This window comes from Orcinus orca, chromosome 2, assembly GCF_937001465.1.
Source record: "Orcinus orca chromosome 2, mOrcOrc1.1, whole genome shotgun sequence".
Lineage (NCBI taxonomy): Eukaryota > Metazoa > Chordata > Mammalia > Artiodactyla > Delphinidae > Orcinus > Orcinus orca.
In genome coordinates, this window is record NC_064560.1 from 20,890,578 (window position 1) to 20,905,987 (window position 15,410).

Consider the following 15,410-nt stretch of genomic DNA (forward strand, 5'->3'; position numbering starts at 1 on the left):
CTCCCCACGATCAGGTCTCTCTCTACATCTGTGATGTGGTTTCCATTAAACTAAAGGGAGTTTGGGGGGCATTTTTTTTTCACCTAAAACTGAAAAGAAGGCAACAAGACCTGGCTGGCAAGAGACCATGAAACAGCACAGAGGATGCTGAAGACGATTTTGAAGACAGGTCTCCATCCACATGTAGGTTGTGAACTTGTCCTACAAACGTCTAACACACCCTACAACGTTTTATAACGATCAGATTCTGGGTCACTTCAAGAGGGTGATGGCTGGATATTCTTTCACTCTCTTCGATTCCTTTCTCTAATTCCAATTTATGATCCTCTAATAGAAAGGGGGAAATTATATTCCTTTATTCTTCCAACTGATCACTGCCCGAAGTCTATTTCTCCAGTTGGGTTTCTCTAATCTGAATTAATGGCAGGACGTGGATACCATATCGGGGACATCGTTCTCAGTCATTTACATACAGAGTGAAAAAATATCGATCCTAATATCAATTTCTGTGGCTTTTAAATTGCCATGCCGGTTCTCCTGGACCCATTAGTTTTTACCATTATAACCTGCCCCTGTCCAGACAAGTAACTCCTTTTTCCATTAATAGCAAACCTGCTCTTCTGCTTGCTACCTATGTGTTTGTCTGTGTGACGCAGTGAAGAGGGAGCTTGTGAAATCCACACGATCGTAATCCATCATTCCACACAGGCCTTTTTCCCCCGTGTTCCTTTTTCCATCACACGTACTTAGGTCCAAAGGGAGCGAGAGCTGTTCCAATAAGAGGTTTGGGCTAGCCAATATCAGATAGGAAAACATGAGCACGGACTGTTTCAGGACCAGTGAAATTGGACAAGGAATAAAAATCTCATGCCTAAATCTTGGTAGCATTTGGGGCCATAGGTCCAAGGTGAAAATTCAGTCTTTTAAGAATCTACAAACACAAGATTAAAAAAAAGGGAGCTAATTGCGCTAACCGCATGGCACGTTTTACCATGGTTGGAATTATTAAAGATAATGGATCATCTATGAAGCTAATGGCTCATAAGGTATGTAATGATTTTATTTATATTTTTAATGTTAGCACTTCTGAACACTTCTAAAATATAACATAACTATAGTTGATTGTAAATTTTAATTAGAAGCCAAGGTTGAAGAAGGAAGAAAGTCACCCTTTCAACCTGATGGCCCGACTATCTGGTGTCCTTGGAGCGAAAGTGAGAAGAGAGTCGTGCTAAGGCCACTCCCAGGCAATGCATACGTACTGCAGAGTAAGTAGCAGCATTACCCCAGAGGGAGCACTTCCCTTTCTGGTTAGGAAACGGGACTTCTCATTTCCAAAGACATTTCATAATGACCCACAGTATGGTGACGCAGAACGGTACAACCGCGTAACAGATGGTGGAGCATCTCTAATGTGGAGAAATCTCATTGGGTGCAAATAAAAAGGCAAGTAAGACCTCCAGGCAGGCAAACTATCAATGCGTCCGTGGGAAATGTGAGTTGTGATATCACCTAGACTTGGCTTTTTCAGTCAACCTCTAATATGTGTTGGAGTGATTCAAACAGACAGAAGGCATGAAACCCTGGATTTACTGTTCATGGCAAGTTTCTACCCCAAAAGCCCATTCTCCTTTTGTCCAGACCCTGTTTTTTTCTTTATTCTTTTGCCACTTTAATTCCAGAAATGCAAATCTACTGGGGACAAGAGGATTGGGGACCAGCTGACGTCCCAGACAGAGGAGAAGAAAACAAAATGGCTAGAAGCAACCTTAGGTTAATTTCATTTCTTCTTTGATACCGGCTTGCTCTGTGTCCTCTGGATCGCTCTCCTGCCCTTTCTTCTTCTTTTTTCCCTCCAGAGATGTAAGGACCAGAATGTACCCAGGACAGATACCACCTGCTAGGGTAGATGCCGCCCTTTAACAGAAATTCAGGCTGAGCCAGACAAGCACAGCCCAATCTCTCAGCACAGAGTATGGGGTGTTTAAAGGGATTCCTTCTCACTATAACTTAATCAAGGCTCACTTGACATTTCTCTCTCATTCATCTCAATCAGTTCCATGGGTGTGGCCTGCGTAAGCCAAAATAATTTAAAACTCCATTTCAAAAACTTGAATTGTTAATTTTAAAAAATATAGCCCTATGCCATAACTGACGAACCCACCTCTCCCAAGGATGTGACAAGGATCCCTGCTTGCATGAGCATAAAGCCTCTGACGGCATTTTAGGTTTATCCTGCGAGATCTCGGTCAGCCAACAATGAAAGGAGAAAAGGATGTCACAGTACGTTACACAGCGGTTTCTGTTAACATAAAATTAATTCAGGGGCTTCCCCTGTGGTGCAGTGGTTGGGAGTCCGCCTGCCGGTGCGGAGGACACGGGTTTGAGCCCTGGTCTGGGAAGAACCCACATGCCATGGAGCAACTAAGGCTGTGTGCCACCAACTGCTGAGCCTGTGCTCTGGAGCCCGTGAGCCACAACTTCTGAAGCCCACACGCCTGGAGCCCGTGTTCCGCAACAAGAGAAGCCACCGCGATGAGAAGCCCTCGCCACGCACTAAAGAGTGGCCCCCACTCGCCGCAACTAGAGAAAGCCCGCATGCAGCAATGAAGACCCAATGCAGCCAAAAATAAACAAATAAAATAAATAAAAATTTAAAAAAATTAATTCAGGGTGAAAGCATCCTTCCTGTGGGCCCCTGAGGCAGCACGAACATAACTCGGGCTGTCCCAGACAATCTAGGGCAGTCACCCTAGTTTGCAAGAAATTTAGGGCAGAAATCCTATCCCCGACTTGTGTGCGTTAAAAATGTAAAATTGGTTCATCTTCCTGCGTTCCGAACTCTTTCTCAATTACTGATTTCAAGAGGACAGCGCTGAAATAAACTGGCTCCAAGTACATTTCTGCTACTCAAGGGAAGAAAGCAAAGGCAGGAAACACAAAAATGAGATTCTCTCCACACCCACCCCAGCCCCACACCCGCCCCCGATATCCTTCCTTGAATAAAAAGGGTCGAAGGTGCTCTTACAAGCCTTTCACATTATGAAGAATCATCAAGGTTGTAAGATTATCAGCTCTCCTTGGACTCTACCAGCAGCATCCAGCTTTGTCCTTTCACTGAACATGTACAACAGTTCGGAGGTAGGTATTATCGATACTGCAAAGACACAGAGATCGAGGCTGGTTCTCCAGACTCATCTGTGATAATAAACACCAGCTATCGGTCCCCTGACTCCAGGGCCTGCTCTCAGGCTGCCAGAGCCCAGAGGGCTGTCCTGTCAGATTCTGAAATAAGGACAATTAGCTTTGGTGCTTTTTGCCCTTCGTTTCCTCCTCTTTGCCTCCCCTGTTCGTCCCCTGGCCGTCGCATCTCATCCTCCAGGACAACTTTGCCATCGTGCTGAACTGGGAATAGAGGAGGTTGAGCTCAGCTTTCTGTGAATGAATTCCTAAAGACTGAAGTGAGGGCACCGAGAAGGAAAGAAGCGACTCACATTCTGTCATCACCTAAGATCGGTGGAGGGAGGAGGGAAGGATGAAATCACCTGAAGGCAAACCGCTGTCTAGGGCTGTCCCTGGCGTTACCCCACCGGGAGCTGAAAGGGCAAAAGCTGCTCTTTTGAAACTTAAAGGTAATCACCCTTCCCCGAGGAGCTGTGAATGTGATTTTTGTTCCACCCACTCTGGACTCGAGGCGCTGGAAGGGCTGCAGCTGCACGGCAGTTAGGCCACAGCCCCCAAGCACATTTCAAGAAAAAAGGAAGTTCTGTTCTTCAGGCCTGTGGCGCGGAGCGCTGGTCGACGCAAGCCACTTCCCCTTCCTAGTTCTCTTTTGACTGAGAAGTCACCCAAGGGAGACAGTAAAAATGGGGTGGGCAAGGCACTGGTTAGGGTCGAGGGTCTGCTTCTACCTCCCATCTCAAATGTCAAATGACTATGCTGGTCACTCAGCACAGGCTCCGCAGAGTTCCTTCCGGGAAAATCAGAATAATAATACCTGAGTGTTCAAACTCAGAAAAGCATAACTAGCATTCATGAAAGGGTAGGTTTCTTCAGGGTGCTGGGATCCTGAGGTATAATTCTGATTAAAATGGAAACCTCAAGAGTGATGATCCAAGGTACACAATTTATCTACTGCCTAGAGGTTCTGAGTTTGGTGTCACTGGACCCCATCCCCGTCCCCGCCACCCCTTCCACTGTACCTCGTTCACCACCTCCAGCCCCCCAACCCTTCCTTCTCCAGAAGACCCGAGCTACCCTCCGTCTTCACCAGCTTCAGTGAACATTCTGACACACTGAATACCCTTCCTGCTCTTCAGCCACATTTCTCTTGCGCATCTCCAGCCCGACACTCCCTGCTCACTCGCTGACGGACAGAGAACCACAACCGCCAGGGCCCGCTGAAAATCGACACGACCTGGGGGTACCTGCCGCCTCCTGTTCAATAATCCCCTTGTTCTCCCCCCTACTGGATTTTCCAAAACAGTCATTTTACACCGTTTTTCTTACGTCTTTGATTTCACCCAGACTTCTCAGAAACATACTGCCTCCTGAGAAGTCCAAGGGCATCTGTGACCGAGTGTCTACCTCCCTCATTAGACCGAGACTCACTCTGGTGTTACTTCCTGCTAAAGGCCCCACTGTCTCGAATGAAGAATCTTTCCATCCGTTGACATGTGCTCCTCAGCCACTCCTTTCGTCCCTTCAAGGATCCTGAGCTTCACCTTCCTTGCACTATCTTTTTTTGCTCCATCTTCTTACCTTTGTCTCAAAAACAAAAGCGCTGCATCTAAGATCTCTTTCCTTTCATGCTGTGACTTCCCAGAGAGGGCAGTATCCACGCATAGCCCCACACAGAAACCTACGCAATCCCTCTCCCGACCTTCCCCATCCTTCTGAAATGCTCCCAGGTCCTCCAGTCATCAAATCTGATGGCTTTTCTTGGCCTGCAGCCCGCTTGACTCTTCTGAGGCACCTCAGACTCAGAGCGATCAAAACTGAACTGACCACCCCTCTCCCTGTCCACTCCCACCTGCTAACTGCTCCCCCAGTCCTCCCAGTTAGGCCCAAAGCTCCCAGTTGTCACTGCCCCAATGGAGTTATTAAGTCCCCTTCCTCTCTCCATGGTCATGTCTGTGTCACCTGGTTCCTCCCTCTCCGTTGCCATGACAGCGTCCTGTCCAGGCTCCACAGATTCCCTGACATGTGACACCAGGCTCCTGGCCACCTTCCCTGTTGCTGAAATACCTTCACAGACCCTCTGCTGTCTAAGAAATAAAACTCGAATATTTTAGCCTGAGAAGTAAGTCTTCTAGGAACCGGCCCCAGTTTTCATTTCTAAGCCTCCTAATCGTCCCCACTTCCTTCATTTCCTGTATTTCACATTTCCTCTGAACTCTGGGAGAACTCAGAGCTCCCAGGACCCGCCCTGCATGTTCTCACCTCCACGCCAGAAACAGGCCAGTGTGTCTACTTGTCTTTACTTACTGAAATCGTATCATTTTTTTTGTTCAAGACTTGGAAAAGATGCCATTTTTTTCCTATCTCCATAGTTGCAAGTTATTCATTCCTTCCCTGAACCTCCAGAGTTCAAATATGCTCATCTCTTTCTTGCTTACTCTTATCTCATGTTCTTTTATATTATAGTTACCTGTGTATATATTCACCTCATTATCCCTATTAGATTTCAAGTTCCTGGGGGCAGTGATAATAACTGTAATAACCACCACCACCATGGCGAGCTCCTACCACAGTCCGGTTCTGTGCAAAGCACATGTTCTCACGATCTCAGCAACCCTATGAGGACTGTCTCCATTTTCAGGGGAGATTAAGTAATGTGCCCAAGGCCAACATGTAGCAAGTGGTACAGCTAGAAATTGAATCAAGGCTTGCTGACTTCAAAAGCCATGCTCTTAACTAGTATATATTCCTACCTAGACTTGACCAATAACCACTAACTAAAACACGCTTTCCCTAGGTCCTCGGAGGTGGGATGGTTTACTGAGCCAGGTTCCCCAGAGCTGCTGAGGCTGCCTGATCAACACACATATTTATGTGAGAGAAGAAACAGATAGCTTAGACTCTAACTCTTAAAGGATACTTTCAAAAACAGAACAAAGTTTTTATGCCTCAAGGTTAAACAGAACATCAAATGCAAAGTGACAGGAAAAACCTAATTCACCTGGATTAGGTAACAGCCTGATTTTGTCTCTTTCCTTGGAACTGCTGATGTCAGTAAGGCAACGAGTCAAGACCATCCTAAAAGCCTTAGATAATTTAAACCATGTTTAGAGAGAGTCTCCAAATTTCTAATTTCTGAGGCTCTGACATCAGCCCTGGGAAAACAGGATCATTTTACTCTGTTGATAGTCAGAACCAATGTAAACGTGGGGTCGTATCTTATCTATGAACAGGCGAATAACGTATGGTACACATAGGTCTCGGTGTAAAGAAAAGTGGTGGTGTTTGATCTACACGTAAGCATCTAAGGGCTGTAATCCTCCGAGAGGAATGCCATTATACAGCTCAAATCCCATGACAACAAACACCGTTACAACAGAGATGTCTGTATAACAAAAACCCTTTCAAGCTTTGGCTGACAGCCCATGTACTTCAAGCAATATTTGATGTGAGACTTGGAGTTCACAGTAATGGGAATTGACCTGTATTTCCAAAGGTAAGATTTGAATGATTTCATCTGTAACTTCCATCCCATGATACCATGAGTTGGAGTGAGGTACAATCTTGAGCCAGGGGTATAAAAACTAAGGACAAAGACAGAAGCAAAATCAACCCTGTTCTTGAAGGGTGAAATTCCTTCCTTTCACTTGGGGAACCCTTAGGGAAAGGAGAAGGCCTCTGACCCAACCCTGAAATAAAGCAGACCAAGGCAGGTTTTGGCCTCATCTCCCTGAGAGGCGAGATGGAGTAGCCCATGAAGACAGATGAACTGGGCTCAAATTTCTACTCTGCCGCTTACTAGCTGGGTGAACTGAGCTATCTGTCTTAACTTTCTGTGATCCTCAGTTTTCTCATCTGCAAAACGATACTAATACCATCTACTTTTAGAATTCCAGCAAGAATTAAATGAGATAACTATGCAATGCTCCTAACATAGAGCCTGGTACGCAGCATGGGCTCCAAAAAAGTAAATTCCCTCCCAAGGCCTCCCTTTCCCTCCAAGACTCTGAGCTGATGCAGACTGTTTAAATGAAGTTAGATATAAGACCTAGTGAACGGAGTTAAAATACAGAGTCACAAATACGGCCTGGTAAAGATACTGATCAGAGGGAACACCGGGGAAAAGAGAGCAAATGGTAGAAGAACTAGGCCAGGCATAAGCATTTACTTGACTTAGAGAAAGGTCTTTTTGGCTAAAGTAGGACACGTGTGACCAAAAGCTAAAATGCACGTAACAAGGCATCGGAACAATAAATGAGCTTTGATCATTATGTCGGAAGTCATTTTGAAAAATGCTGAATAAACTGAAATCTGCAGGCACGTTTTCCTAGTCAAGGATGAACTGTGGTTACTGCTCTCAAGCACTGGTTTACTGCCTCCGGCCTAGTGTTCTGCAGGTGCCATTCTAGATGGTGGGAAGGCCCTTCCTTGCTAAGTCCTGAGCTGCAGCCCATTCATTATCCTGCCTTTGGATACGGTGAAAGTATTAAAGCCAATTCTAGTCTTCTCCATCTGGGAAGCACGTAGGTAAAGAGTTAAGGAATAGGATCAATAAAGAGTCCCAGCATTGCCCTAATTTGTGATGTTTTTAATCCTCTTGATTTTTAAATATCTAATTTTCCATTTTTCAAACTATGGGACCATCAAGTATGTGATGACAAAATTCTTAAATATATTCTTTTGAAAACACTCTTGGTGTTACATGATAGGTTTTGAGATAGAAAAGGAGAGTCCTATAAACACAGGCACGTCTGTTCACCTTTACAAAATAGATATGATCTAGGGGTTTTAAAATGTCTTAAAAGGTTCCAAAAAGTCCTATCAGACCTCAGTAACTACAGGGAACAAGAAATGGACCAACGTTTCTCAGAGTCAGAGAACATCAGAGTTTTAACAATGACCTAGTCCTAGCCCTTCACCTTGACAGTAAAGAAGAGGCTCAGAGAGTAGTACGCGCTGACGTTCATATGCTCAACTGAAGTGTGTGTGCAAGCCGAACAATGAGCTTGCAGGAGCTCTTGTGAGAGGCAACAGAGAAATAAAATAACAGGCCAGACAGAAATACCAAGGGGCAGAGAAACAGCAACTGTGAGACCCCCAAAGAGATGGAGGAGCCCTGGGTACGAAATCCAAGAGATCAAGACCAGAGAAAGAACAAAATTACTAAAGCGAGGTTAAAACATGGACAGAGACCAAATGGTAGCAGCAGAGGAGATATCTTAACTGAAGTCTACAAAGGGCTTACAAAGGGTGACTCCAATACCCAGAAGCTTCAACCTGGACAGAGGTTTCCGGCCTCTATTTTAATAACTGTACCCACCCCTGCAGAATCACTCTCCTCTTAAAATGGAGGCAGTCACAGCCACCAGATTGTACACGTGAATCTTACCACTGCTAAGGGCGTAAACCAGAGGCATTTTTGAAGGTGTGCTAACTATTTCAGGCCACTAGGGTGCTACTTCCCGCCCCCAAAGGCACACTTCACTTAATGATCTCCATTTAGACCCCAAGAATTAATGTCCCTCCTAAAAGTGTACCCTTTATTCCTTACACCAGTGATTATCACTGTTTATAAGGTACTTCAAGACCCCCACAGCCTATGGAAAAGTGAAATGCAGCTGTAATTACATGGGCAGTAACAGAAAGGTAGGGGTAGAAAGAGCTCGGTTCCTCAGAGAGGCAAGCCACTGCCTAGAAAGTGACCTCAGGGAGGAATCACGCGCCCGGATGGAGGCACGGCCGCGCCGCCCCCGCTCCGCTTCTACCTCCCCGCATCCCAGGCCATCTGGTGCACCTGTCCGGGAAGCAGGCGGGCGGGGGGTCGCGGGGAGGGGGCCGGCTGGCCGCGGGGCACAGGGGTAGCGGGCGGCTCTCCCTCGCCCTCCTCCCTCCCGCGATTCCCGGGACGCCCAGGCGCCCTGCGCGCCCCTGACCGCGCGCGCGCGCCCCACTATCTGTACCTTTACTCTGGGGAGGGTTCTGACTCCGGTCCCGGAGGACGTTGATCTGGTAGACAGCTCCGTAAGGCTCAAAAAGTTCTTTCAGCTCCTTTTCCGACCAGGACCGGGGGATCTGTCCGACAAACATCTTAATGGCATCTGGGTCTGGTTGGTCTGAGTGATCCAAAGCGCCGTTCATCTTGTTGGCTGTGCCGTTACTGTCAAAAAGGGAAGCGGGAGCCAGAGTTAGGGCTGCAGGGTGAGGGACAGGAAGACAGAAAATCGGGGGTGGGGGCGGGGAGGCGGAAGAGGAGCACGGGGCAAAGTGCCTAATGAGTCGTGGAAACGTGATGAACTAAAACAAAGCACAGGCACCATTAGGTTGCTCCTCAGCGGCAGCGGCGAGAGCTCTCACTGCAGGCTGCTGTTCAGTATCGCCGCCCGACCCCGGGCGGCGCCCTGCCGGCTGTCACCCGGGGCGTGGACATCTTGAAACCCGGCTCGGGAGGCAGCTGCAAGTTAAGAGCAGGTCTCGCTTGGCTAGGCTGCCATCAAAGCATCCACAGCGTTATCAGCCCCCACACTGGCTCTTGCGTGGAAAGAAAGGCGGGGCTGGATTTCTGCTGGCTTTCCCACCCTTCCACCCCTTTGGGGAGGTTTTTGGAAGAGAGGAGAGAGGTGGTAATAATAAAGTCACATGAAAAGAAAATGAAACACTCGGCAGTCCGTCAGATGACTAATGCAAGATGCTGGTGATGAATTTGCAGAGCGCGCGAGGCATCCATGTGTGCATCAAATTAGTATGTTGTTGCTGCTCGGAAGGGAAAGTGCTCCAGCAGTGCGGCTGGGTGCAGCCGATTGGCTGCCCACGCTGGAGAAAAGGGCCCGGGCGGGGAGGGGGGCTCCCATTTAAAAAGCACGTTGTTTATGGGACCCGGGCACAAAGGGTTTAATTCAGAGAGGCAAAGGCGATCTCAGAATTGCCTGCTTTGTGCCGGGAGGAAAAAAGAAAAAAAGCAGTCCCAGAAAGTTGAGTTCCCGCTAAAGGACACTGAATATTTCAAATCTTTCACACTCCGTAAATTGCTCTCTGTATATCTGACATCCAGATGTTGCACTTGAGCTCTAAACAACCATACGTTCGGGAGAGAAAAGAGGAAAGTCTGCCTTTTCTTCTCCTAGCTTCAGTAAATATTTGGGGCCGATACAAAGGGCAAGACCATAAGCTTTTACATATCAATCCTCCTTAATGCTGTTTCCCAAAACCCTTCTTTGAAAGAGACAATGCTTGTTTAGAAGGTGCAATTCCAGTCACCACCATGTAAAAGGATGATGAAAGTGTTTATGTTTTACTTGGATTCCGCCCCCACCCCATTTGAGCTGCAGTATATAGTAAAGCAAAACCACATACCCTCTGTCTCCCCCGCATACCCCCCCATGCACCCTAAACCCACCTACTCTGCCCAGCGAAAGGCTGAATGCCCTAAGCAGCATTCGTCTGCAGTACTGTGCTCTTGACTCCCAGCCTGTGAAAATACGGTAAAATGCACTTAAACTCGGCAGACGTAGAACCTACAGAGCCTTGTCCACGACTGTCCCTCAACCCCCAGCCTCCAGCCCAGAAGGCAGAAAGAAAGGGCCACATGGACTAAAACTTCACTGCAAATGGTCACTTCACTGTAGTCTCAGGGTAACAGTAAGAAGGTTTTCAAAGATCTTAAGTAGGCTTCCTTATTTCAATCAAAACCCATCAGAGCACCTTAAATTTGCTGTGAAACTAGGCTAGTCCTGAGCCCTTGGTGGTGGTGGGCGGGGGGGAAGACACTGATGGCTAACAAACAAACAAACAATAAAACCTATGGAAAGGAGAAGTCCTGAATTCAATTTAATCCCGAGGGGAAAATGATGCCGAATACTCTCCACTAGGTCCTGGCTTCAATTCCTACTTCTTATCCCCCAATTTACCACTCTGTTTTTTAATCCTTGAGATAAACAATCAGACTAACTCGAAGCACTTTCAGAGCTTTCTCTAATCAACCTTATTGTCATAAAAAATGTTCTGCCGAATACAGTGTTGAGCACAAAATCTTCCTTCAACAACTCAGGTGTAATGCAATGCCTGCTTAGATTAGAGTGCGGAGCATTTAATCTCGTTCCTGTGCACCTCTACTGCTTTTCAAATCGCCCTCTGGGAATTCAATAAACACTTTAACCCGTGGAGCCCGGCTCGGGCAGGGCGGAGGTGGCAAAGGCCCACGCAGAACAGAATGTAGCATTCACAGCTCGCTGACAGTGTGGCAAGACTTATTTCTGGGACAGGAAAGGCTTGTGGTTACCGCTGTTGACAAGCAGCTAGAACGAAAAGAGGAAGGCGTTGCCACAGGTCCCAGCTAACAGAGAACGGAAGTTCAAGAAATGGGGCTCCTGCATCTCGCCTGCACAAAGCGCGGTTAAGACAACTGAGGGGTGAGGCAGCAGCACACTGGTCCGGATATCCAGAGCAAGCATTCATGGGCCTCCAAATGAGGGGCCGTTTTTACTTTCTCAAAAAATACACACTCACCGAGGTGCATAAAGGAAGGGACGCTGCAAAGAGGGTTTACGCCCTTTGGTCTTTATGTTGGTATGTGTTTATAATCCCCGTCCCCCCGCCAGCCATCCTTCACAGGTGCCTTTAGATCTCTTGTACCCTGAGGCAGAGGAGTGTTGGGGCTCAGGGTCTGAATCCTGGCACTACCACTTCCTAACTGTGCTGCCCTGGGCCTCAGACTCTGCATCTGTAAAACGGTAACAAACTCCACCTCATATAGTCACGTGCTTAGTACAGGACGTGGCCCCGGGTAAGTGTCTAGTAAGTGTTAGCTGTTTCCGCTGTTCATCTTTTCTGTGCACTTGTGATGCACTAGAAATGAATGAATATCACAAGTCTACTTTTCAATCCAATTTTTTTCATAATATGGACTCAAACACAATTCATATCCTAAGTAATAATAATAATAACAGGCATCTTTCAGCGAGCACTTATATGCCAGATACCATGCTAGGTGCTTTAAATCCATTATTTCTAATCCTTATAACGTCTCTGTGAGAAAGTATTATTTTCCAGATGCAAACGTCTAAGAAATAAATTCCTTTTCTAAGATTACCGGCTTATACATTGTAGAAGTAGAATTCGAACCTGGGCCCAATGGGCTCCAGAGCACGGAACATTTCTAAACCATCATGTGGCCACGTATTGTATCAGGTCTGCTTTGGGCTGAGAGTGAACAGCTTATGGTAAATCTATGAGAAGTCAAGGCCAAGAGCAAGACCTACTGGTTCCCTGGAATCACACTGCCAAGTAACAGGCGGCACTATTAGGAACACATATACGCATCTTTCCTCTTTCTGTGTTGGAATTAGGGTGCAAAGTACTGAACTTAAGAGTGCATGAAGGCTACCTTACAACCCACATTTTCTCCATAATCGTATAACGTGTCTCCATCTCCACTGACTGCCTCCCTCTCTATTCCCACCGGATGACATCGATGAGCACCTCTCACCCATATCTGCATCCTTTCCCAACTACCTGCCCATTTTGCAAACAAATGTTCCAAAGGTTTGCATCAAATGCTAAGAGCATGCAGTCCCTTCCCTTAAGTAAATCCAACTATGTCTAGCTGTTGCACAAATTCAAAATAACACATCTGGGACTTCCCTGGTGGTCCAATGGTTAAGATTCCATGCTCCCAATGCAGGGGGCCCGGGTTTGATCCCTCGTCAGGGAACTAGATCATCCCACGTGCTGCAACTAAAAGAGCCTGCATGGCACAACAGAGACCCGGTGCAGCCAAATCAACAACAGTAGCAGCACATCTTCCAGATCAAAGCATCAGTGGTCCTACCCCACTGATGACCCCTGTGCTGCTGAATCCCATGCCCTGGATGCTGACGGTATTGCAGCAGCCTGGGTAACTCTGTTCTCATGTGTGAGAGCTCCTCCTTCTTTGGACAACTTTCTTCCCAGCTGATACTCATTTCTACCAGAGACTTACTGACTTCTTTTGTCCTCATGGGGCTGCAAGTGCTGACACTTCTAAGGAAGCCAGAAATCATGCGTCTAACAGTTAAACCTTTTGGAGGTACTTGCCAGAGGCCACAGCAAACCAATTCGATCTACACAGAGGCGTAATTATGGGAACAGATACCCTAACTCTCAGTAAAACTCTCAGTAAGATCTTCTATTTACTGGAATCTGATCTCGGGCTTAGAAAATTAGACTAGTTCCCTTCCCCACACTCCCTAGCCATCCTCAGCCTCCAGGACAGTGCAGGAATTAGGTTCAAATTCAAATATTTATTGAGAGCCTACTCTTTGCCAGAAAACTCTGCCAGGTACAGGACACACAGCATCACAACAGCTCCAAGAAGATGGAATTATTATCCCTGTTCTGGAAATGAAGCAATCGAGAGTCACAGTGGTAAAGTGACTTTTTCAATGTCACACCCCTAAGAAGAGGTGTCTGCAGAATCCGGACACAGTATGAAATAACGGCCAATGGTTACTGCTTAATATCCCATGAACTGGGTTTCTCTAGGGTGATGTTTCCCTTGGACTCAGTGGCCATTGGCAGGCCCGAGACACAAGCCATACCTCTCTGCTGGCGCCCCACCTACAAACTACAATACCATCCTGGACGCCAATTCCGCTTTTGCTCTCGGCCAAGTGCCAGCTATCAGGCTCCTCCAGGACAGATGCCATATGGAATTGGACCACGAGTTAGAGAGCACTAAGCCAGCGGGCACTGGTGGTATTAGTCTCAGAGCCAAGACGAAAATATAATGATGTTGGGGGAGAAAAATGACGGTGCTTACTCTTTGCTTTCAGCACTGGCACTGACCTACTTCCCTACTCTATTTTCGAGTAAAGAGAACTAGACCAACAGAGGATATGCAAAATCTTCTGAGGTTCCTCTAAGCAGCAAAATATTACAGAAATTACAATAATTGATTCAATGTATTCTTATTATTGTTATTATTTCCAGGACACAAGCTTTTATGAGGTCCAGTGAATGCAGGTTTCTTTTTGGAGAATGCAAACAAAAGAAGTGATATTTCTATTCTTTTATCTTGCTCTCATTGGACAGCAACCTTCTGCATTACATCTCCATCTCCCTTATCTATACAAAAGGAAGAAAAACAAACTTACAAAATGGGTATGAGAAATGCCAAGTGGCTATAAGTAGTTTTATAAAAGTTGAAAAAAAGGACATAAAATGCCACCTTCAGAAGGTATACAAACCTGAAAACATCACAAAAAGATGCCTTGTCTTGGAAAAATTTTGAATAAAAGATAGCTAATCTCCTTGGTAGTTACAAATAATCTTATTACTCCTATAGTTTTTAATCCATCTTACTTTGGTCCTTGGAATATCCTGCATCAGTACTGCCACCTGTGTGCAATGATGGGAATGTTCTATAACCTGCGCAATCCAACAAGGGAGCCACAAGTTATATGTGGCTACTGCACACTCGAAATGAAGTTAGGGCAACTGAGAAACGGAATTTTAAGTTTTATTTCACTTGAATTAATTTAAACTTAAATAGCTCTAAGTGCAAATATAAGTAGTTTTTTTGTTTTTTGTTTGTTTGTTTTAAAGACAAATAGGAGTTGAGATTCACCAAAACATTTCATCAGATAGTTGTGTTGGGAAAATAGAAATGAAGGGCCAGGAAAATGGCACCAATGCTTGAGTCACCCGAGAGCTAGCCAGTGGGCAGTGGGCTGGCTGGCCTGGGCTCTCGTCTTGGCTCAGCTTAAATTAACTGTGGGATCCCAGGCTAATCCTGTAATCACGCTGTACCTCAGTTTCCTCACTTGTAAAACAGAGACACAACAGTTCCCATCTGGTTGTTAGTTTCTCTAATGCTGCGAGTGGCTGGTCGCTCAGGGCTTCTGCCAGAGAGAATCCTCTCTCTCAGTTTGCGCCAATTCTTCCTAGTATCTCAACTGCAGTCAGCAGACAGGCCACTCTTTCAAAGGGCCCGGGGACCATTTTTTAATATCCCTTGTACTTAAGTAATAGCCCATGAAGAAACAGGTTTTGGGTGGCGATTGCAGGAAACTCTCCAAGGCTGAGCTGCGTGAGGCACAAGCAGGAAGAACCTGGCGATGGGCCTGGTGGCGGGCAACGGGATGGTGTGAAATTCAGTAACGTTAACAGCCTTCTACACTGTCCCTGTTGCTGTTGCTCACTATTTAAGAACAGAATCCTCTCCTCGATGGATTGGCAACGTGGTGCGAGGGGTGCAG

The 15,410-nt window shown here is 46.4% G+C and overlaps 1 protein-coding gene across 11 annotated transcripts in view; it reads right to left on the reverse strand.

The window, feature by feature from the left end:
* CELF2 (CUGBP Elav-like family member 2) overlaps positions 1-15,410 on the reverse strand; it is an 830,917-nt gene that overhangs the window by 159,073 nt on the left and 656,434 nt on the right. For 9 of the 11 annotated variants that reach the window (XM_033439192.2, XM_049705739.1, XM_012535222.3 and 6 more), the window contains one exon: positions 9,141-9,337. In XM_033439192.2, the coding sequence (XP_033295083.1) occupies positions 9,141-9,318 (178 nt within the window). In that variant the 5' untranslated portion in view covers positions 9,319-9,337. Of the gene's footprint in view, positions 1-9,140; positions 9,338-9,494; positions 9,721-15,410 lie in introns of those variants that run through there. The other 2 variants (XM_012535221.3, XM_033439193.2) reach the window with 2 other exon arrangements.